General features: G+C 41.0%; 1 protein-coding gene across 1 annotated transcript in view; it reads right to left on the bottom strand.

Annotated features, from left to right (window-relative positions):
- Chmp3 (charged multivesicular body protein 3) overlaps positions 1-21767 on the bottom strand; it is a 33276-nt gene extending 11509 nt beyond the window's left edge. Inside the window, exons 1-3 of the mRNA XM_036182490.1 lie at positions 21577-21767; positions 12543-12603; positions 6767-6946 (exon numbers count right to left, since the gene is read on the bottom strand). Of these exons, the coding sequence (XP_036038383.1) occupies positions 6767-6946; positions 12543-12603; positions 21577-21621 (286 nt within the window). The 5' untranslated portion in view covers positions 21622-21767. The remainder of the gene's footprint in view (positions 1-6766; positions 6947-12542; positions 12604-21576) is intronic.
- Between the last annotated feature and the right edge of the window lie 1189 nt (positions 21768-22956).

Raw genomic sequence — 22956 nt, forward strand, 5'->3', positions numbered from 1 at the left:
TCACGGAGCTAGCCCCGTCAGTCCAAAGTGGAACCTTCCTGTTCTCAGTGTCCTTCATTAATGGCTCTGCCAGGCCCCAACGCTCACACCACCTCCTCAAGCCTGCTTAGTCCGCACCAGGCCTTTCCACTCTGGATCCAGATTCACCCTTCCTCCCGTTCACTGACTCAGCCTCTCATTCCATCTCCTCTCGGGCCGCCAGGCCCCCATCTTTAGCTTCAGACTTCCCTGCACCTGCAGTCTGTACTCACAACAGCCCAGAGTTCTCCATACCCACAAGATGAAGTTCAAATCCCTCAAGCTAACTCTGAGAACTCTGACTTCAACCTACCTCCCCAGCCCCACTCTCCAACTTTCTCCTTAGTGTACTCCTGTCAAGCTGTCTCCTGAACATTCCCACTGTCTTGGTGCACTTAATCCTTCTACTCAAATGCCTCCCTCGAGCTCCCCAGAATATCTTACCTTTCAACTCCCACTGCCCTGTATCTGGACTGTCACTACAACACGCATCTCTTTGAGCTTGTCTTTAAAGGAAGCAGTCTCCCAACAGCTCTAAAAACAATACTCTGCACCTCACAACTGCCCCTTCTTCACAGACACCTCTGCCTCCTGCTCAGAATCCCAACCTCCCAGGGCCTCCTACAGTGTTATAAACATCCTGTTCTCTTTGACCCCAGGGCCTTTACACATACAGTCCTCTCAGTTTGGAATAAGCTCCCCACCACCACCACTACCATACACATGCACTCAGCCTCATAGCTTCCTTCAGATTTCATCAGGGCCTAAAAGACATCTCCTTGATTCTTACTTCCCATTAACAGTCTTCTAGTGTCTATCAGTTTGCAATTATAAACATATATTGATTTGATCAAGCTTATTGTTTTATTAAATTTATTTAAGTTAATCACTTTCTAGTCTATTCCTAAAATAACTGTGCTTGTACCATTCATAATTTCAACCCCAAAACCAAAAAGAGAAAGGAGGGAATATAGGAAGAAAGAACAAATTTGCTTTTCAGTCTATCTGCATGAAAAGACTGAACAGGGGCTCATGAAGCCTACACTTAACCAGCCTGAGGCATCTCTCTCCCTCTGCCTCCCACTCCTCAACTACTTCTTTTCTTTTCTTATGTATTTATGTTTGCATTTATTTATTTATTTATTTGAAACAGGGTCTCTCTATGTAGTGTTAGCTGACATGGGACTCTATGAGACCAGGCTGGCCTCAAAGTCACAGGGATCTTCCTGCCTCTGCCTCCTGAGTGCTGGGATTAAAGGTGTACACTACCAACAATCTGAATATAATTATCTTCAAAAAATATATATGGGTTGGGGATTTAGCTCAGTGGTAGAGCACTTGCCTAGCAAGTGCAAGGCCCTGGGTTTGGTCCTCAGCTCTGGGGTAAAAAAATACACACACACACACACACACACACACACACACACACACACACATACACACACACGTATGAAAGAGTTAGGCAGTGGTGGTACATGCTTTAAATCCCAGCACTAGGGAGGCAGGGGCAGGTGGATCTCTGAGTTTGAAACCAATCTGGTCTATGGAATGAGTTCCAGCATAGCCAGGGCTATACAGAGAAACCTTGTCTTGAAGAGAGAAAGAGAAAGAGAAAGAGAAAGAGAGAGAGAGAGAGAGAGAGAGAGAGAGAGAGAGAGAGAGAGAGAGAATATGAATGAGAATTAAAAGATCAGTCTGAAAAATCCAACAAATGACTAAAATCACTTCCATAAGCAAAGACAATGAAAAGGAAACACACACATAAGAACTGAAGGGTTCAAGTTCCCAAACAGAAATGACCACAAGAAAAAGCTACACAACTCTTTCCTGTAGCACGAATCTTAAAAGGTCTTATTAATAAAAAACAAACCTGGAGCCAGGTACTGGAGTCAACGCTAGAAGATCAGAGAAGCAGAACAAACCACAGCACCTCACCTTGACAATTCCTCAGCTGATCTGTTTCCTCAACTGGAAGCCTCTGAGTCCTCATCCAGAATGAATCTCATGCTCAAAAGCCTAAAAGCTTAACCAAGCTAGTTCCTGGTCCTTACACCTTATATACCTTTCTGCCATCACTTCCTGAGATTAAAGGCTTTTGTTACCATGTCTGTTTCCAGTGTGGCCTTGAACTCACAGAGATCCAGACAGATCTCTGACTCTGGAATGCTAGGATTAAAGGCGTGTGTGTGCCACCATTTTCTGGCCTCTATCTAGTGGCTGTTCTGTTCTTTGACCCCAGATAAATTTATTAGGGTGCACAATATTTTGGGGAAAACAGTATCACCACACTTCCCTTTAGAAAACCATGGGAGAACAGATGCACTAGGATCTGAGATTCCCAGAGAGAAAGCAGGGAACTAGGTGGGAACACAAGTAAATCAGACAAGAAATGCATTTGTAAACTAATAACAGATACCTACTAATCTACCAGGCTACTTACTCAAGTTTTGCAGAGACTTAAAATCTACCATAATAAAGAACTGGAAAGAGAATAATTCACAAAGACTCAACACAGAATACTTACTAGAACAAATGAAGCCCTGATTGTCCTGGAACTGGCTATATAGACCAAGTAGCCTCCAACTGCAACTGAGATCCACCTGCCTTCGCCTCTGAAGTGCAGGGATTAAAGGTGTGCACTATCATGTATGACTGGGACTTTGCTTTTCACATTACACTGCCATGATTAAATTTGGCACCAAGTCAGAATACAAATAAGGAAGTTAAAATCTCATGAAAGTACATGATTATAACATGACCTATAGACACATATGTCAAGTTTATAAAAACTAATAAAGAATATATTATTTGACTACTTTGGAAAATCTGCCAGAAGAAAATGACTGGCCTTGTTGGCAGTGGTGGTGAATGCATTTGATCTCAGTACTTGGGAGGCAGAGGCAGGCAGATCTCTGTGAGTTCAAGGCAAGCCTAGTCTACAAAGTGAGTTCTACGACAGCCAGAGCTACATTGTGAAACCCTGTCTTAAAATTAAAAAAACAATAAAACAAACAAACAAACAAAAAGAAAAGAAAGAAAGAAGAAAATGTCTGGCCTTGAACTCACTGACTTGTTTCTACTTCCCAAGTACTGAGATTATAGGCATTATACTAACATGTCCAACTAACACTTTTTATAAACAAATACTTTCCTGTTTGAGAGCATGTTTTGCTATGAAAGGAGGTATATATTTAAATTCTGATGTACCCAAAATGACTTTCAAAAAATTTGAATCAATTAATAAGTATATCGAAATGAGCAAATGCAAAATCCAAGTCATTTCTGTCAAGTCTACTTTACGTTGCTAATACTTTTTAAAAAATATTTATTGGGGAGGGGGGGAGGCATGCTATGCATGGTGTGTGTGTGTGTGTGTGTGTGTGTGTGTGTGTGTGTGTGTGCGCGCGCGCTGGTGGATATTTTGTAGGAGTCAGTTGTTTCCTCTACCATTCGGGTCCTGGGGATCAAACTTGGGTTGTTAGGTTTGGCAGCAAGCACCTTTATGCTGAGAGCCTTTGACAGAATATGATCATCTCATTTCAAAGTACATTTGGGGCTAGGGATGTGGCTCAACTGGTACGGTGCTTGCTGAGGATGCACGAAAGTCTGAGTTCAATCTCCCAGCATCATAAAACTAGGCCCACAGACATAGGTTTTATGACCCTAGTACTTAAGAGGAAGAAGAGACAGGAAGAACAGAGGTAGAAAGTCATCTCCATAAGGAGTTCAAGGCCAGCTTTGGCTTCATGAGACCCTGTAATGAAATAGCATAGTTTGAATTCTTAGCAGCTTTTTGAAATTCAGCTTTTTGCTTAATACAACTGCTTAATCACTTTTTCTTTTTTGCTTTGTTGGGAATACTTCTGAACTTGTTCAGAAAACTTTAAATGTTTTGTGCTTCATTTATCAAGCTTTTCCTTTATAACACATTATATTTCACTCTGAAAAGATTTTTCTATTTCAGCTTCTTACATTTTAAATATATTTTCTTCTAATGCTTTTGTGAATTTATTTTTTATCTTCAATGTTTGATCTACTCAGAAATTATTTTGATAAAACATAAAGTATAAATTCCTAAAGCAGATTCAAATGCAGAATATAATTTCCTAATTTTCTGAGTCAAAATTTAAAGTAAAAAGTTTCATGTTATTTCTGAGTATGAGAGTCTGTTAGCTGCCAAGTATTAGAATTTCTAGGATGACAACACTTCAAGTGCACAACAGGCAAAGATACACTTGAAAACCAGAAGCAAATATACTGAATTGAAACAAAAGGAAGACAGTCAAGGAGGGTGAGGCAGGAAAATCAGGAGTTCCAAACCAGGCTAAGGTATACAATAAGCCTCTGTCTCAAAAACCACCACCACTAACAAAAATGACACATTCCAAATAAGCCTAGTGAGTTCTGACATAAGCAGTCAAGGAAGAGACCAAGATTCCAAAGGGACTTTCATGACTGCAACCTTCAGCTAATACAGGAATAACACACTATGGCTGAGACTCTTACAAATGCCTAAAAACCAAGCAGCCCATGTGTATAAGAATTAATTACAATAAAATAGGCAGTGAAGGTGCCTGAACCTGGATGAGTTATGCAAGCCTCACCTGGAAACAGAGTCAGTACAGACTACTTAGACCCAGACACCTGCTAGATAAGGATCTAAACTGAGATATCACGTAGTCTGCATGTGCTGAGGGGCTTCCTGAGATCGAAGTTCTAAAATCAAAACTGGGAGGTGGGAGAAAGGAAGAAAAAGAAAAGGAGAAAAAAGATTGAAAACTAGTTGGAAAAAATAAACTACTAACTACAGCTGGAGAGATGTTCAGTGGTTAAGAGTATCTGCTGCTCTTGCAGAGGACAGGATCTCCGTTCCCATCACCTACATCAGTTGGCTGACAACCATCTGTAACTCCAGCTCCAGGGGCTCCAATGCCCTCTTCTGGCCTTTGCCAGCACCCACAAGCATGTGCATAGACATAGACATGAATACACACAAATAAAAATAAGCCGGGCGGTGGTGGCGCACAGCTGTAATCCCAGCACTCGGGAGGCAGAGCCAGGCAGACCTCTGTGAGTTCGAGGCCAGCCTGGTCTACCAAGTGAGTTCCAGGAAAGATGCAAAGTTACACAGAGAAACCCTGTCTTGGGGGAAAAAAAAAAAAAGAAAAAAGAAAAGTAAATAAAATAAAATAAAAGGCATGGAGATATGGCTCAGTGGTTAAGAGCACTGGCTGCAATTCCAGAGGACCTGGGTTTGATTCTCAGAACATACATGGTGGCTCACAACTGTATATAATTCCAGTTCTGGATCTGATGCCTTCGTCTGCAGTCACTGCACACGTGTGGTACATAAGTCATACATGCAGTCATATACATAAAGGAGAGCTAAATAAATAAACCTTTTAAAAATATATAATAGGGGTTGGGGATTTAGCTCACTGGTAGAGCGCTTGCCTAGCAAGCGCAAGGCCCTGGGTTCGATCCTCAGCTCTGAAAAAAAATAAAAATAAAAAAATTAAAATATATAATAAAAGTGGACTAATGAATAAAGGATTCTGCTACATGTCTAATATTAAGAGTATATATGAAAAACAATTACATACCATAGAGCAACAGTCACTAACACTGAACATGATTGTGGGTATGCTCTTCATAGATATTACATGACTAGACACTCTTTTCTAAGCTACAGATATACCCATGGGTTACACAGACAGGTTTCTGGCTCTAATAGGAGGATACAATATATACATTAAGAATAAGAGAATGCTGGGCATGTGGTCCACGCCTTCAATTCCAGCACTCAGGAAGTAGAGGCAAATGATCTATCTATGTGAGTTCCAGGCCATCTAGGGCTGCATACTGAGACTCAAAAAATTTAAACAAACAAAAAAAGAACTGGAGATACAGCTCAGTGGTATATCATTTGCCTAGCCAGTACAAGGCTCTATGTCAAGTCCTAGCATTATTAAAAATAACCAAACAAGTTAATTTCACTAGAAATGAATACACGCCTTTAATCCCAGTACTTGGGAGGCAGAGGCAGGCGGATCTCTGTGAGTTTGAGGCAGCCTGGTCTACAAAGTAAGTTTCAGAAGAGCCAGGGATGTTAGAAGAAAAGAGAATTATAAAGAAATTAAAGGCACTGTCATGATGTATTGTTGACAGAAGCTTTAGAAAAGGCTTTATTGTGTGCCTCATCCTAACTGAGACCTGTAGGACAAGGACTATCAAGAGATGGGGCAGTGTATACTTGCAGAGAGATCACCGAATGTAAAGGTTCTAAGACAAGAATAAGCTGGTCCAGTTCCAGGAACACAAAGAACAGTACAGACGGATGGAGAGAAGAAAGGAGACAAGGAGATGATGAGGTCAGAGCACACAGGACCTCCAAGATCAAACTGAGAGTCTGAATTTTAATCAAATGCAGTACGAAACCATGGTATCTTAAACAGAACATTCAAGAGCACATGTTCACTTTATAAAGTGCATTCAAGTGTCAGGTGGAGTACAGACTGCAGCTGAACACATACATTCAATATATTCTAACTTCTAAACAAAGACGTCTCTGGAGAGTCTGTCATTATTTCAAAATCATTGGCAAAAAAATCAATTATATTTTACACTTGTACAGTACCCTAGTTAGCAAAAACCAGACTTGAGCCTATTCTTCCTAAGCAAGGAAACCAGTGTTGACAGTAACAATGACAGCAGCATTATCAGAGGATGTCAGGTACCTGGGCCTTACCAAGCTGGTTCTTCATCCCCATGAGCACAGAGTTCATGTGTGCTTTGGATGCATAGAGCTTGCTCACAGCCTTCCTTGACCGGATCATCTCCTTGGCCAGAACCACACAGACATCTTTTTGGCCCTTCTTGGCTGCATCTTTCACAGACCGTTTTACTTTCTCTTCTTCTCTTTGGATATCTAAATTTAGAACAGAACATCAAAAACCATGGGTAGAAAGATGTTTCTGCAATTAAGTACTTGCAATCTTTTTTTTTTTTTTTTTTTTTTTGGTTTTTCAAGACAGGGTTTCTCTGTGTAGCTTTGCGCCTTTCCTGGAACTCACTTGGTAGCCCAGGTTGGCCTCAAACTCACAGAGATCCACCTGGCTCTGCTTCCCGAGTGCTGGGATTAAAAGCGTGCGCCACCACCGCCCAGCTTGCTTTTCAATCTTAAAACCAGAGTACAGACCCCAGGACCTACAGCAGGGAGCTCAGAATGACTCTAACTTCAGCTCTAAGGAATCTGACACCCTCTTTGGAGTCTTCAGCCACCCACATACATGTATGCAAACACACATATAGACAGACAGACAGACAGACAGACACACACACACACACACACACACACACACACACACGGAGTGGGGTGCAGGGGCAAATCAGGCTTGGTAGCACTTAAACTGTTTTTATTACAATCTAAATGTCTCTAAGCAAAAAATTATCACAGGATATAAATGAAATAAAAATAATGTATGGGTATTTATTATTTCCTGGAAGAAGACTAACATAGTTTGACAATAAATAGTAGTATAATCCTATTGTATCTGGAAAACTTTTTAAAAACCTTTTGTGAGCCCTGTCTAACACTGCTTGGTACCCGTCTATACTAAGGAGCTTTAGAATGTACTGTACATGCATCCTAGAGCTAAATCTGACAATCAGTATGCAGTTTTCCTACAAGTATTAAAGTACAATCTCTGAGCAATAATTGCTATAAAAATCTATAACATGAGGAAAATCTGAACACATTAGAGCACTGTATCAGCATCAACTAGAGTTTAGACAAGTCTAACTATATACTTTATAACAAGTACAAAGCTTTGGATTTTAAAAACTGTGGCAAAACACACGTAACACTATTTACCATCTTAACCATTCTCAATTGTACAATTAAATAATGCTCTGGACCAGCAGGTCATTCTTCAGTGTCAGAGTCCTGAGAGAGGGGACCAGATCAGAAGATAAAGATAGAAGATAGAGAAGATAATAAAGTTTGTGATCAGGATGTCTTGTACAAGCTACTGTCTCAAGCCAAGTTGCTTGTACAGCAACTTATATACTACTTTACGGGAGAAATGAAACAGTCAGCAGAAACTGTCATACAGTGGAACAAGGTCAGCAAGAAGCTAATGAAACAATGTTACACAAAGGGAACATGGGTTATCTCAAGAACATTACAGACAGAGCACACGTGGCCTTGGGAATGACAATAGCCCCTTGCTGTGGAAAGATTTGGTTTCTCAGGATCTGAAACCAAGCTTCCCCCAAGGTCCTAGCCCCAAGCAGTTACCAGCTCTGCCACTGGTTTTGGAGAAACAGCTGTGTTCCTTCTCTATACATCAAGGCCTCAGGAAAAAGCTCCCAAGGCCCTGGCCCCAGGCTATTATTGGTTCAGTCACACACGTCCCAGTCTTTGAGAAGGGGCTGTGTTCCTTTTCCATAGATCAGGGCCTCTGGGAAAGCCTAAGCCCATCAGTCCAGCTCTCAACAAAATAGTATAAGCACATTCATACGGCTGTCTAACCATCACTACCTTCCATTTTCAGAACACACATCCATTAATCAGAAACTACACTCTCCTCTCTTCCCAGTCCTGGCAAGTAGTATCCTACCATCTTATAAAGTGACTGTTTTTAGCTACCGTGTGAATGTGGAATAGAGCAATATTAGTACTTTTCTGATTTTACTTAGCATATATTCTCTTTTTATCCACAATATAGCATATAACTATTTTCTATTATGTAACATGCTTATTTTTTAAAAATCTTATAAAAACTTCAGCTAGTATGACTAATTCTGTCAGAGATATTTATTTACAAACATCTCTTCAAGGTCTGTCCTTCAGTTGTTTGTGTATATACTCAAAAGAAGAACTGTTGGGCAATATGGTAATTCTTTGGGGTGGGGGCATGGGGTGGGCACAGGGTCTCTATGTAGCCTTGGCTATCTATCCTGAACTCTCTATGTAGACTGGCCTCAAACTCCTGTACATCCCAAGTGCTTGAATTAAAGGTACCACCACACCAGACCTGATAATCCTATTTTTAATTTCCTCAGGAGCTACTCTATATTTTCTAAAGCAGTTGCACTGTTTTATTTTCCTATTAACAGCACATCAGAGTTCTAATTCACCAAATCCTTGCCAACACTTGCTGTTTTCTGGTTTTGTTTTTATAACAGTTACCTATTAGGTATGCAGTAGTACGTATCTCATTGTGGTCGCCTTACAGTTCCTTTTTTTGTGTTTGTTTTGTTTTTCAAGACAGGGTTTCTCTGTATAGTTTTCATGCCTGTCCTACATCTCACTCTGTAGACCAGGCTGGTCTCGAACTCACAGAGATCCGCCTGCTTCTGCTTCCAGAGTGAGGGGGATTAAAGGCGTGTGCCACCACTGCCCAGCACCTTACAGTTCCTTAATGACTAATGATCTTAAGTCGTTTCTCATTGGTATACAGTCTCCTTGGAGAAATGTCTCTTCAAGGACTTTCCCTACTTCTGAACAGTTTTGAGTTTTAGGAATTCTCTGTATACTTTAGGGATATATATGTATGATTTACAAATATTTTCTCCCATTGTATGGGGTACTTATTTTTATTTTTTGGTGTTGCTGTTTGAGACAGGGCCTCTCTACATAGCCCTGGCTGTTCTGGAACTCACTACATAGACACAGGTCACAGTAGCTCTGTTGGTTTTGTTTTTTTTTTTTTTTTTTTTTTTTTTGTAGCAGAGTTTGGATAGTTCATGTTATTATCTTCAATTTCTTTGATCTTCCTTTTAATAGTGTCTAATCTGCTGTTGTGTCAATTTAGTGAAGTTTTCCTTTATCTTAAGAGTTACATTTTCTTTCCTGCATCTTCTATTTAGGTAATTTTGTTTATGGCTTTGTTTTAAATTCTTCAGCATATATCTTACCCTTTCTTGCTTAATTGCTTTTTTGTCCATTTTTATTGTCTACTTTATTTATTTTACCCACGTGGGTCATTTTTCTACTTCCCCGCAGTGGCCTTTTCACTAGATTCTTGTCACAGAGAATGCCTCATTGTTCTTCAAAGAGCATTAAGTTTTATTTTGACTGGCAGCTAAGTCACTTGCAGATCAACTTCAAGCCCTGCTCATAAGTTTTCCGCATGTGGTGCATTTATGTTTACCTTAATACTGAAAGTGGCCCTTCTCCAGTCGATACTGAGTATCCCAGATTTTAATAAGGTCTCTTTACTGTCTTTGCTCCTAACCCCTTGTTAGCTGTGGGAAATGTTCAGCTTCAAACTTCCTGGTAGTTGTTCTGTTCCCATCAATCATTCTTTGTCCAGCCTCTGCAAATATCACTCTAAATAATCACAGATCAGTGTTCAGCCACACACTCAGATCCCAAGGAGCTATCTGGAGTTCTCTTCCTGGTTATATTCCTTTCTCTATGAGTCTGCACCACATATTTTAGTCTCGCTCACCCCGATCTCCAAGTCTTCAACTCAGCAAGACCACCATCCTCTTTCTGGAATCCCTCCCATACACCCCATTCAAAAAAGTATCTCTAGACAGAAAGACAGGACTCTGTGAGGGTTCTCTTTCTGTTTCTTTTCTCAACAGACAGTCATCTGTCCAGGTGGGAAGCGGTTGGTTCATAGCTGCCTTGTTCAAACTTTCATTGACAGTTAAGTAGAAGTGTAAGACTAAAATTGATCCCCACAGCTGGATAGAATTCTCATCTCTAATTCTTTTTTAAAGCTGTGATACTGCAATACTGGGACACTTTCCTGGTTTTAATCTTTTCTATTCATGAAGGTGTTTCAAAAAAATCCTTTAAGGAGGAAAAGCATAATAGAACCCCTATGATATAAGAGTAGAGGCAAGGGAATATTAAGAAAGGATAGAGCAGGAGAGGGAGGGAGTAGAGTACAGGGGACTAGCCAAAACTAAGGCTATAAAAACACTTAGGGAAACCCACTACTACCCAGGGCTGACACAGGCCTCTGATCCCAGCACTTGGAAGGCAGAGACAGGTGATCTGTGAGTTTGAGGCCAGCCAGGGCTATACAGAGAAACCCTGTCTTAAAAAACAACAACAAAAATTTTAAGCCTGTTTAAATGTATATAGCAGGCATGGATGAACATACTTCTCCCAGAAGACATGGATTAGTAAATAAAAATTTCAGTGCTAGGCTTGCTTGTGGTAACCGGAAGACCCCAATAGCACTAAAAACAACACAGGCTAACTTTTGGCTGCCTGCCAGAACTAGATGGTAAGCTCTTACTGCTGACGCATAACATATTCTGATTACAAGATACAGAGGAATCAGGCTGGAATTGACCTGAAAACTTTCTCCCTACTGGATAACTTCAAGTGCTAGAAAGTGCTATGCAGGCACTGTGGGGCAAAGGAAGCCCTCAATGTCATTATCCAGCAGCAAACCCTGCATATTACAATACTGAGCTGCCAGGCCAGAGATATTCACTACTTTAACATGGCATGAAGGATACTGGGGTAACCAATAGCTTTTGGATTGGATTTGACATCTGATCCACAAGAGGAAATTCTTATCCAGTACTTTGAACCTGGTCAAAGGTCTGACTTAGGATGTCTAGGCCCTGCAGTGTAACCTCCTACTGACAGCTTGCTAAATGATCATGTTGATAGATTAGTGCTGCCCTCTACCTTGGCCTTATAACTTGGGGCTCAAAACTAGTGAAAGTGCTGAGAATAAATGACTTTGAGTGTTCAGCCCTACATGGGACAGCTATATCAACATCCCATCCAAAGCTCAGGGAACATCTGAGAAGAAGGGTGGAAAGAATGTAAGCATGTGGAGGAGTACTGTAAAATGTTGTCTTCTGGACATGGCAGGGCCATAGCACACATAAACTCACTACAGCTGTGGGTGCCTGCACAGACCTACACAAGGTCAAGCCAACAAAGTCAGTCAGCATTCCAAGACAGTACTAACTGGACTCCATGGATTACAATGGATGTGGAGGTGTAGATATGAATATGAAGTGGGGGAAGATGACATGGACTGCCTGAGGGGGATGGGAGGGGGATCTGAGGGTGGGTATAACCTATTTCATTGCTTATATGCATGAAATTGTCAAAATACATAAAACTTAAAGAAAAAACTTAATTTAAGCATTACCATTTCTTGGCCATTCACTTTAATTTCAAATGGTATAAAAAAAAGTAACTTTTATTTAGAAATGTATTGTTCCTAATTTAAAGTTATGTTGAAATAGGCAAAGCAGAGATAATAAAATTGCATTGTCGTCTTATGCCTAATTTAATTAAAACTCATAAAAGATTTTTGTTTACAAACACCAAGAGCTTTCTTTTGCTCTTACAATATAGTCTATTTCAATCATTACCCTTCTATACTAAATATAGAATTCGGAAACAAAATAATGAGAATACATAGAATTAATACGGGAACAAACTGTCTTATAATGTACACATAAGCTTACTTTTGTGTGCTGAAATGAAGCAGCAGTAGAGTGTATAGAAAAGGAAATATAAAGCAGCAGCTCACCTCTTATCTGCCTGTCGACAACTCTCATTTCCTTCCTGATCTTCAAGGACCATTCATTGACCTGGGGAAAATTTGAGATAGGCAATTATCAGAGAAGCAAACACTCTGAGCAAATTCTCCACATTTTTTAGGAATTCTACATTGAGTTTAAATACAATTCTTTATGTTTTCAATTTTGAAGGAAGACCTTTAGGCCCATTTTGGTTTTGGGGACCAACTCTGTTATTAACAGTACACAGACACTCGAAGCTGTTCAAAGGCTGACAGGGAGGGAGAACACTTTACAGACGACTCTGAGGTACACAGTATTTTTCACACGGTGCATAGGCAAAGACAGTCTTGGGACAGGTGAAGATTTTCATCTTTTACACATAATTATTTTATAAACTACCCTGCCTCTGTACTGAGAACTCATCTTTTTTTTTTTAAATTTATTTTTATTTTATATGCATTCATGTTTTGCCATGGGCGTCGGGTCCCCTGAAACTGAAGTTACGGACAGTTGTGAGCTGCCATGTGGGTGCTAGGAATTGAACCCGGGACCTCTGGAAGAGCATTCAGTTCAATGCTCTTAACCACTGAGCCATCTCTCCAGCCCAAGAACTCATCTTTTTATGTGTTATTTTTCTTCCTATCAGGTTATAACCTCTGAGGCACTAAATGTGGCCAACTGGAGATAGTAGTGTAGGTAACTCTAATAACTAGCACATTCTCATTCAAGTGAACTGTTTTCCAATTCTTCCATTTTTTTTTTTCAAAAATACTGAGGAAAAATCTGAGGTGTCAGCTTAGGGGTCATTAAAAGTTATTTTAATTATTTAAAAGTAAATTAAAAAGTAATTTCTATTAAACTGTTGTGTGCTTTTCAGCACATGACTCAGAGAATTGACTGACACTGCTCCTTCAATACCCTTCCATTACAAGCCACTTAAAGATTTTCCAATACTTAAGTCTAATAAAAAAATTCTATATTAATTCTAGAGTTATACAACACTGAACCATTACATTCATCCACAGATACATGAATTATACTATACTAGAAGATGTATTTCCATTAAATTCCAGCTTAACATTTAATAATTACTTACCAAAATCTGCAAAATATTTACAACAGCAATGATCAACTGAAAGAAATGTTTCAGCACTTTAGAGCCAGGCATGACCATGAGTGCTTGTAACCCCAATGCTGGGAACAGAGATCAATGGGTCCCTGGAGTTCACTGGCCAAGCCAACCTCGCCAAAATGGTGGGCTTCAGGTTTAATGAGCTGTAGCTGGAGTTTTCTCCAGTCCTGCCTGACCCATGGTCAGGACAAATCTCTCTCACCAGCCTGTCCCGCAATTGGTCAGACCCAACCAAGTAAATACACAGAGACTTATATTGCTTACAAACTATATGGCTGTGGCAGGCTTCTTGTTATCTAGTTCTTCTATCTTAAATTAACCCATTTTTATAAATCTATACCTTGCCACATAGCTCGTGGCTTACCAGTATCTTACATGTTGGTACTCATGGCAGTGGCTGGCAGCTTCTCCTGACTCAGCCTTCCTGTTCCCAGAATTCTCTTCTCTGCTTGCCCCGCCTATACTTTCTGCCTGGCTACTGGCCAATCAGCATTTTATTTATACAGAGTGATATCCACAGTAATGAGCTTTTAGGTTTAGTCTCCAGACAGAAAAGTGACAAAACTGGACACTTGACACTCTCTTCTGCAATATGCACAGGAATGGCACACACACACACACACACACACACACACACACACGCGCACACACACTCACACACACACACACACACACACACACACACACACACTGAAAACATAAATAGAACTGTAAGCTAACACAATTTTAAAATTATTAATCAGGTTAGGTTTATGTACATTTTAAGTGAAATTCATATAATACGCAATTAATCATATTCAAGTATATAATTGGTAGTAAAATTTAGTGCAACTTGCCGCCAACCCCTAAATCTTTTGCATCACCTTGGAACACGTATGCACCTTAAATAACCCCTTATCTCCCCATTCACCAGTTCCTTGGCAACCAATAATTTGCTTTCTGCTTTTACAGAATTGGTTATTCTGAATATTTCACATAAAAGTATTCACACAATGTGTGACCTCTGGTTCTAGATCTTTCATTTCATTTCAAGGTTCACCCACATTGTGGCACATATGCGCATGTCAATCTTTTTTTATGTCTCATTTCATCCCATTTTATGTACCCACTACACTCTTGTTTCTTCTCTCTTCATCTATTGATGGCCCTCAGAGTTTGCTGTTACCTTTGGCTATTGTGAATATTTGTGTATAAATAAAAAATACCAGTTTAACTGGACTGAGGCATCCCAATGACACTTAGCATTTTACATGTATCCAGATGATTCTAATATTCTTTTAGGGTTAAGAAACATAGTCCAAGACCAGGAGCTCAGTAAAATGTATCAAACAAGTCTCATGACTGTAAAGATACAATAGAAAAAACTCAAAACAGATAAAAAGGGATTCAACAAATATTTACTTAGTTTCAACAGTATTTTACTAACAAACCAAAAGTATTTAAGTAAGTAAAAGAGAGCATAAGGAATGCAGCAATAATAAGTTAAACTGCGCTGTGAAACCATAAGGAACCTACGGAAGGTTCCAGCGATCAAGGTTAAGTGCTCTATTCAGATCCATTCACTGAGTCTATTCTATCCCAGACACAAACTAGGCGAAGGGAACTGAAACCAGCAGGAAGACATCACCTACAACCATGCTGAGACAAGGGCACACAGAAACCAACTGCCCAAATCCCTGTTCCACCAAGTTAACTCTGGAGGATTGAAAACACAAACAGGAGGCTGGAGCGATGGCTCAGGGGTTAAGAGCACTGGCTGCTCTTCCAAAGGTCCTGGGCTCAATTCCCATGTGACATCTCACAACCACCTATAATGGGGTCTGATGACCACTGCATATATGCAGACGGAGCCCTCATAAAATAAACAAATCTTTAAAGAAAAAAGAAAACACAAATATGAAATGAAAAATTGTTACAGCAGACATAATTAGAAGGCTGGAGATGCAGCTCAGTGGTAGAAGTCTTGCCTATTACACACCATGAAGCCCTCTCTTCAAGGCCCAGGTCTACAGGAGGAGGAAAACACATTCATGATGTCAAGTTAGAGAAGGATTCCTTAAATCACAAGAAACGGGGCTGGAGAGTTGGTCTAGTAGTTAGGACCCTAGGATTCCCAGCACCCACATAACTCCCTCCAGCTCTAGGAGACCTAATGCATCAGGCACCTGACTCACATGTAGTCACCCACACCTACACCCCACACAACTAACTTAAAAACAAAATAAATCTTTAAAATTAAGTTTTAAAAGACACAAGCAATAATCAGAAAGGAAAAGGGCTGACATTTTTATTTAAACCAAAACTACAAATTTTTATTTTGCTAAGTCTGTAAATTGAAGAAAATTATCATAAGTAGGAAGAAGATACTTATAATCATACCAAAAATAAATAAAAACCATTAATTTAACTATCAAAAAAATTAGATATATTTATATTTATATGTATGTGTGTTTTGCCTACATGTCTGTGTACCACATGTATCCCTGGTTACCAAGGAGTTCAGATGAGGGAATCAAATCCCCTGGACCCTGGAAGTGTGTGTGTGTGTGTGTGTGTGTACTTCAATATAATTTTATTTTATTAAAAAGTTTTTTTTCTTCAAAAAATATATGCTAATTACAATTTCCCCTCCCTCTACTCTTCACAGTTCCTCTCCACCGCCTCGCCTCTCCCATCTGAATTCATTCCTTTTCTGTCTCTCATTAGAAAAGAATGGGCATCTAAGAGATAACAAAATAAAATATAATAAGATAAGACAAAAGCCATCACATTGAAGTTGGACAAGGCAAACCAAAAGAAGGAAAAGAGGAGCCTCAGAGAGGGCCCAAGAATCAGCGCTCCACTCGCTCACACACTCAGGAGTTCCATAGACACTGAACTGAAAGCTAACCTATACACACAGAGGACCTGGTGCAGGCCCCTGTGGGCCCGTGCAGGCCCATGCGGCTGCTTCCGTCTCTGTGAGTTCATATAAGCTCTGCTCAGCTGATTTAGAGGACCTTGTTCTCCCAGTGTCCTCCATTCCCTCTGGCTCCCACATTCCTTCCGCCTCCTGTTCCACAGAGTTCCCTGAGCTTTGAGGGGAGGTATTTGATGGAAACATCCCTGTAGCAAGCTTTCTCTCAGACTTTCTTGGACTGCCAAGCCACAAATAACTACATGAAGACTTTTTAATTAATTATAAAAGCTTAGCAATTAGCTTAGGCTGGTCCCACTAGCTGTTATAACTCAAATGAACCAGTTTCTATTAATCTACATTCTGCCATGTGGCTCAGTTACATCTGCTCTGTACTGTATGTCCAACGTCTTCAGAGTCTCACTGGTATCACCACATGCCTAGATTTCTCCTTCTAGTTTCTCTCTGTCCAGAAGTCCGACCTATATCTCCTGCCCAGCTATTGGCCATTCAGCTTTTTATTACACCAATCACAGCAATACATCTTCATACAGTGTACAAATATCCCACAACACATCCCATTTAGAACTGTCCCCAATAAAGAACTTTCATCCAAGATATATGAAGGCCTCCTACACATAAACTTCTTCTTTTAAAAAAATCAAATCTGAAGATTATGTGTGAGAATTTGCAAGATAATTTGTCTCTGAATGTGACCTTATCTTCTTCCAGAGAAAACTTACATTTGTTTCTGCCAAATATCTAAGTTGGGTGGGCTGGCAATTGCTTCTCAATTAATCTGCTGAAGACAGTGACTGTCTGCAATCACTGCTACTCCTGAGGTCTATTTTTCAGTTATATGACAGGAACCTTTACCCTGGGTCTATCACAAAATCCAGTTATGGTGCTCTTTAAGCCACAGGGTCTGTCAAAGGCCTGCTCAGATTTTCAGTTTCTCAGCCAATGCAGCCAGCACTAGTGAGCTCCTGTAACTGAGCATCCCAGTTCTTTGGGATCTTGACTATGACATCCCACTGCTTTGGCAGCTTACAGTGGTTTCAAATAATTGTACTTTTGTTTACCTCTGCTATTTTTGGCAAAGGGTTGTTGGTTTGATATAATTTATAATCACTATCACAATTTTTAAATTTAGTATACACCTACACATGTTTCATAAAAAGGCCTAGAACTGAAGACATTCCAGTAGCAAGAAACAACACATGCTCCCACACTTTGGGTTCTAAACAGCACTGCCATTATAAGAGAAATGGTGGATTTGGGGTTCTAGGATGGGAACATACAAATCACACCAAGATGTGTGTGTGGTGTGTGTGTATTACTAGAAAACAAGGAAGCACTCAAAGACCATTAAGATTATGTTAAAAGGAGACAGAAACTGTTTAGCCCACTGACCAAATTTGTATTTCAGCATCACACAAAATAATGGTGAAAAGTGACTGTGACATACAACACATATTAAAATCTACTAGGCTAAAATGACACTGGAGAGAAAAGGTATTTCACATCTCTGGAAAACATTCTAAAATATTAGTGAGCAAAGAAAAAGCAATTGGGCACCTACTTCTCTTGCATTTTTAACAGAAAGTATATGTCCAGGTAACCAAACCTGCCTAACTAACAGGAGGAAGATCTTTACTGAAGACTGTCAGCTAACAACTAAGAAAGGAATGATAAAATTATAAAAGAAGGGGTTGGGGATTTAGCTCAGTGGTAGAGCGCTTGCCTAGCAAGCACAAGGCCCTGGGTTCGGTCCTCTGCTATGGCAAAAAAAAATAAAATAAAATAAAATAAAAAAATAAAAGCAATCATCAATCAGAAAACCATTCAAAGCCAGTTGATTTAGAAAAGAGGTACAAATAGCTGCTAAGGCATTTAAGAGAAAATGCCTTAGCCAATCCATGTAACACCAAGGTAGCACTCCTCATGTTACAGTCTAGTGCTAAGAGGAAAGTTCCTCAGCCTAACCAAATTGAATTTATTAGAGCAAAGCAAAACAAAACCTAGTCACGTATCAGGCAACTCCCAGAACCAGAGCAAGTTCTGAGAAACCCAACCAGCAGTACAAGATGGCATTTAGAGAAAAATGGAGGGGGCCAGAAAGCAAGACAAGTACTACAGCTTGTCAACTGTTACCGCTTTGCTAATTTACTGGCTGCAGCATTTCTTACAACTAATCAAACCGTGATCAAATGATATTGGTTTGCTAGACTCGAAGTGGTCCCATTCGGATGCTCAATCCAAGTCCACAGCCTCCCACAAACTTTTATTGAATAGCAACAAAAGGAAAACTATAACATAGGTTATCTAGCTGACATGACCTGAAGCAGGTGGCCAAAGTTACTAGCAGCCAAGCACAGTGGTACACACCTTTAATACCAGTATTTAGAAGGATCACTGGCCTGGGTTACATGATGTCTTAGTTTGGATTTCTATTACTGAGATAAACATCATGACCAAAAGCAACTTGGGGAGGAAAGGCTACATTTCAGCTCACAGTTGTAGTGCATCACCAGGAAAAGTCAAGGGACCTGCAGGAACGAACTTAAACAGAGGCCATTGGAGGACCATCCAGGACCACCTCCCTATGGGTGGTACAGCCCAGAGAGCTAGGCCCTCCCACATCCATCATTAATCAAGACAATATCACACAGACTTGCCTATAGGCAATTCCCCAATTGCAATTCCCTCCACCCAGATATATCTAAGTTTGTGTGAAGTTGACAAAAACCATCCAGAGCACATAGTAAGACCCTGTTTACAAACAAACCAAATGAGACTATTAATCATATGCCTTCTGGTGTAATATGCTACAAATAGTAAATGAGTCTTTGCTATCATATACTTATAAAACTTGTGTTTACAACATGGAATTCAAATCTTTTCATCTTCCCCACCTTTTAAGTCTTTGATACAAATGTTTCAACCCCACACAGACCAGGTAAAATCTTTGTTTACACAAAGGCCTCCTGCTGTATTCCAGGAATTAGATGGAGCAGGAACCCTTTTCCCTTCTTCATTTCCTGTGAGACAATTCTTTCCAGTCTAGCCACTGCCTAAGACTGTGAAAGTCAGCCCCCAGCCAGTGTGGAAAAAGACACAGTGACCACCCAAGTTAGAGTAAAAACAGAGCACTTCCTGTCTCTGTGGGTTCCATCCTCTGAGCACACCTTCTGGATAAGAATGAGGTTTGCCTTGTCGTCCAGACACAGCAAACTTCAGCTGAAGTGGTGGTCTCTTTGGTTTCCACCCAGAACTTATTTTTAACATCATTTAGTATGAAGTTCACAGCTTCCTCGGGAAAGCATTCTTGCGAAAATTGGTTTACTTGGATCTCATCAAGTTTACATCCAACTTCTATTTCAAAAAAAAAAAAAAAAAAAATGATAGAGGAAAAAGCTAAGCACAAGACACAGACAATGCAAAATAAAGACCAGCCAACTCTGCGGCCTTTGTATTTACAATGTTATTTTTTTAATGCAGGGATTAAATTTTTAAAAAATGCATGGTAATGTCTCAGGAACTGTACAACACCCAGACTTTTCCCTAAAACCTTTGCTTTCTGAGTAACTGCCCAGTCTGGCCTCAAACTCTTGCCTTCAGGAATATTCCATCCCCAGCCACCCAAGTAGCTGAACTATGAGCATGCCCCACTGCACCTCTTGAAACCTTTTATTAAGAGCACTCACTTGTTACATTTTTCTTAGTGGTATCAAATTGAATTTGTGGAGCTTAAATTAGATGAGTACTCAGTTTCACTTTAGAACATTATGTAGCTGCCTACTTTGCAGTATTTATAAATTGAGTATACTCTTCTTGAGGATACAAATTACTAGGGTGTGGACTTAGCTTTGTCATCCACTAACCGAAATAGAGTCTAAAGAGTCTCATGAGTATTTAAATTTATGCCTGATGTGCATTACTTATATAACATTTTCGTTATTTTAAATGATAAATGTAATTACTAAGAACGCAATGTCAATTTCTATTCCAGTAGAGTCACATCTAAGAAATAGAGAAATGGTAGAGTTGATGAATGAGACTTCCATAAGCGAACAGGTAAAGTCAACTACGGAAGGATGTGAGGGACAAGTTTTGAGTGCTGTAGAAACTATGTTTCTCAAACATCAGGGCATATACTAACCACTGGGGGTAGCCAGAATTCAAAATCTGATTCAGTAGGTCTGTAATGGGACCCCACAAGTCTAATAGTCGGGTGCTGCTATTGCTGTTGCTGCTGGTGGTGTGTGAGTAACAAGGCTGGGTATGTAAAAAACGCACTTTCACTATCACTACTTGCTCAAACTTTACATCTTTATAATAGTCAGTTATGCAGTAGCACTATTTGACAGGCTCGGACAAGTTTCTCGGGGTCACGGAACCCAGATGTCTGAAAGTAGGACTCAAACATAGGCTGACTCTCAGAATAACTCGATTTATAGGCAGAGCTAGAGCCAGAGCAGGTCCAGAACTATCTTCGGCAGCATTCTTAGGGGGTAGGGTCCTGGCAGAACTACTGCGCCTCTGAAACAAACAGATGTCGGTCTTCCCTGTACCTAGAGGTGAACCAAGAACCTACACTACAGGTGCCTGGACCTTCCGGGGTTCCGGACCCGGTTCACCGAGCACAACCTTCCGGTCTGGGGCAGGTCCTCTAGGTGGTCCCCAGCCCGGTGACGGGGGCGGGGCCTTGCGTGAGAAAGGTTCCGGGCGGCCCGTACCACCGCGCACAGGGGGGAGTGGTTTCTCAGGGCCCGGCTGCGTCTCTCCTTAGCGCCGGGGGGCGAGGCCGAGGCGTTCCGAAACTGGCCCTTCGCACCCTGGTCGGGCGCCGAGCAGCGAACGCGCGCTCTTCCTCACAGCCTGCTCCTAAACTCTTCCCTCGGCCCCTCGACCGAGTGGAAGGCCCCGGAAATAGGGGCCAGCCTGAGAGCGCGGCCGGCTCGTCCCCAGCTCCGCTGCCCAGCGCGCAGGCTCCCCGGTCGTCCGCCCTTACCAGCTCTTTGGGAGGCTTCTCCTGGGTTTTTCCAAACAGCCCCATGACGAACTGGACTCCCCTCACCCTTTCCGACTTTCCGCTCCCTGCGCCCAGGCAGGTCACGGGCAGCCGCCTGGGCGGGGCCGCGAGGAAGGGAATCCAGACGCCCAGAGAAGGGCGCGGCGGCAGCAGGGGTAGTACGCACGCGCGCTGCGCAGGCGCAGAGTTGAGTTGGGTGGGGTTTACAATCCGGTGACGCCATTGCGCAAGTTAAGGGCGCTCAAGTGAAGTATAGAAGTGATTGTATTTATTGACTGCGTTCAACACCTGTGAGTTATCCTAGAAATCTGTCTCTCAACGTTGTCACGCATATTTACAACCACTTCCCAGATACTTGTGAGTAGCTTCCTCTGTCCGTGAGTCAACTCGCAGGCTGCAAACCTACCCTCCCCGTAGCACCTAGCTCAAAAGCTTGGCCGTCACCTTCTTACCCCTTTTTTTGGAAGTCTCAAAAGTTCTAACTTTTCATCAAGTCAAAACTTCAGCCCTCCCATTGCATCCCAACTCTGGGAGCGTCTCTTCAGGCTGCCACCATTACAGATCTGTAGCAGTGATCTATGCGGAAACCCGAGAACAGGAGACAGATTTAAGGGGTTGTAACATTTGTTTCACTTCTAAGACCTGTAGGTGTCAGAGCCGAAGCTAACTTCTGATGACAAAAGACTTCCATTCTGCACCTATCAAAGAAATGGATTCATACAGAAGGAACTGTGCAGGGGAACCTGGGACCACTGGAAGAGCAGGAAGTGCTCCTAAATGCTGAGCCACTTCCCCAGCATCATCTTACTTTTTTTTTTTTTTTTTAATAGGGAACTCTTTAAAACCCTATTTTATGCACTGAAACCTTAATGATAAAAAGTAAATAAAACTAAGTAACTATTCTCTAAAAGAACAGGGACAACCTGGGGCTCTGGTCTGTTTCTTCTGGGAAGGGACCAGTTAGTGTATCTTACAGTTAAGTCCTCATATGTCCTAGCTTTTGTATCATATCTTTCCATAAATTGTAATATGGCCACTGGCAGGGTGGGGAGGGAATCAAACACCTCCAGTTTGGACCAAACTATTGATATGTCCATTTTTCTTCACAACTTTTTGTTTTTGTTTTTCAAGACAGGTGTAGCTTTGCGCCTTTCCTGGATCTCGCTCTGTAGACCAGGCTGGCCTCGAACTCACAAAGATCCGCCTGCCTCTGCCTCCCAAGTGAAAGGATTAAAGGCATGTACCACCACTGTCCGGCCCACAACTTCATTTTTAAAAATTTATCGTTTGAGAATTTCGTACATGAATGTCATGTTTTGTTCAGATTGATTCCCTCAACTCCTTGGCCTTTTGTTTCCT

Source organism: Onychomys torridus, chromosome 3 (assembly GCF_903995425.1).
Source record: "Onychomys torridus chromosome 3, mOncTor1.1, whole genome shotgun sequence".
In the NCBI taxonomy this organism is placed as follows: Eukaryota; Metazoa; Chordata; class Mammalia; order Rodentia; family Cricetidae; genus Onychomys; species Onychomys torridus.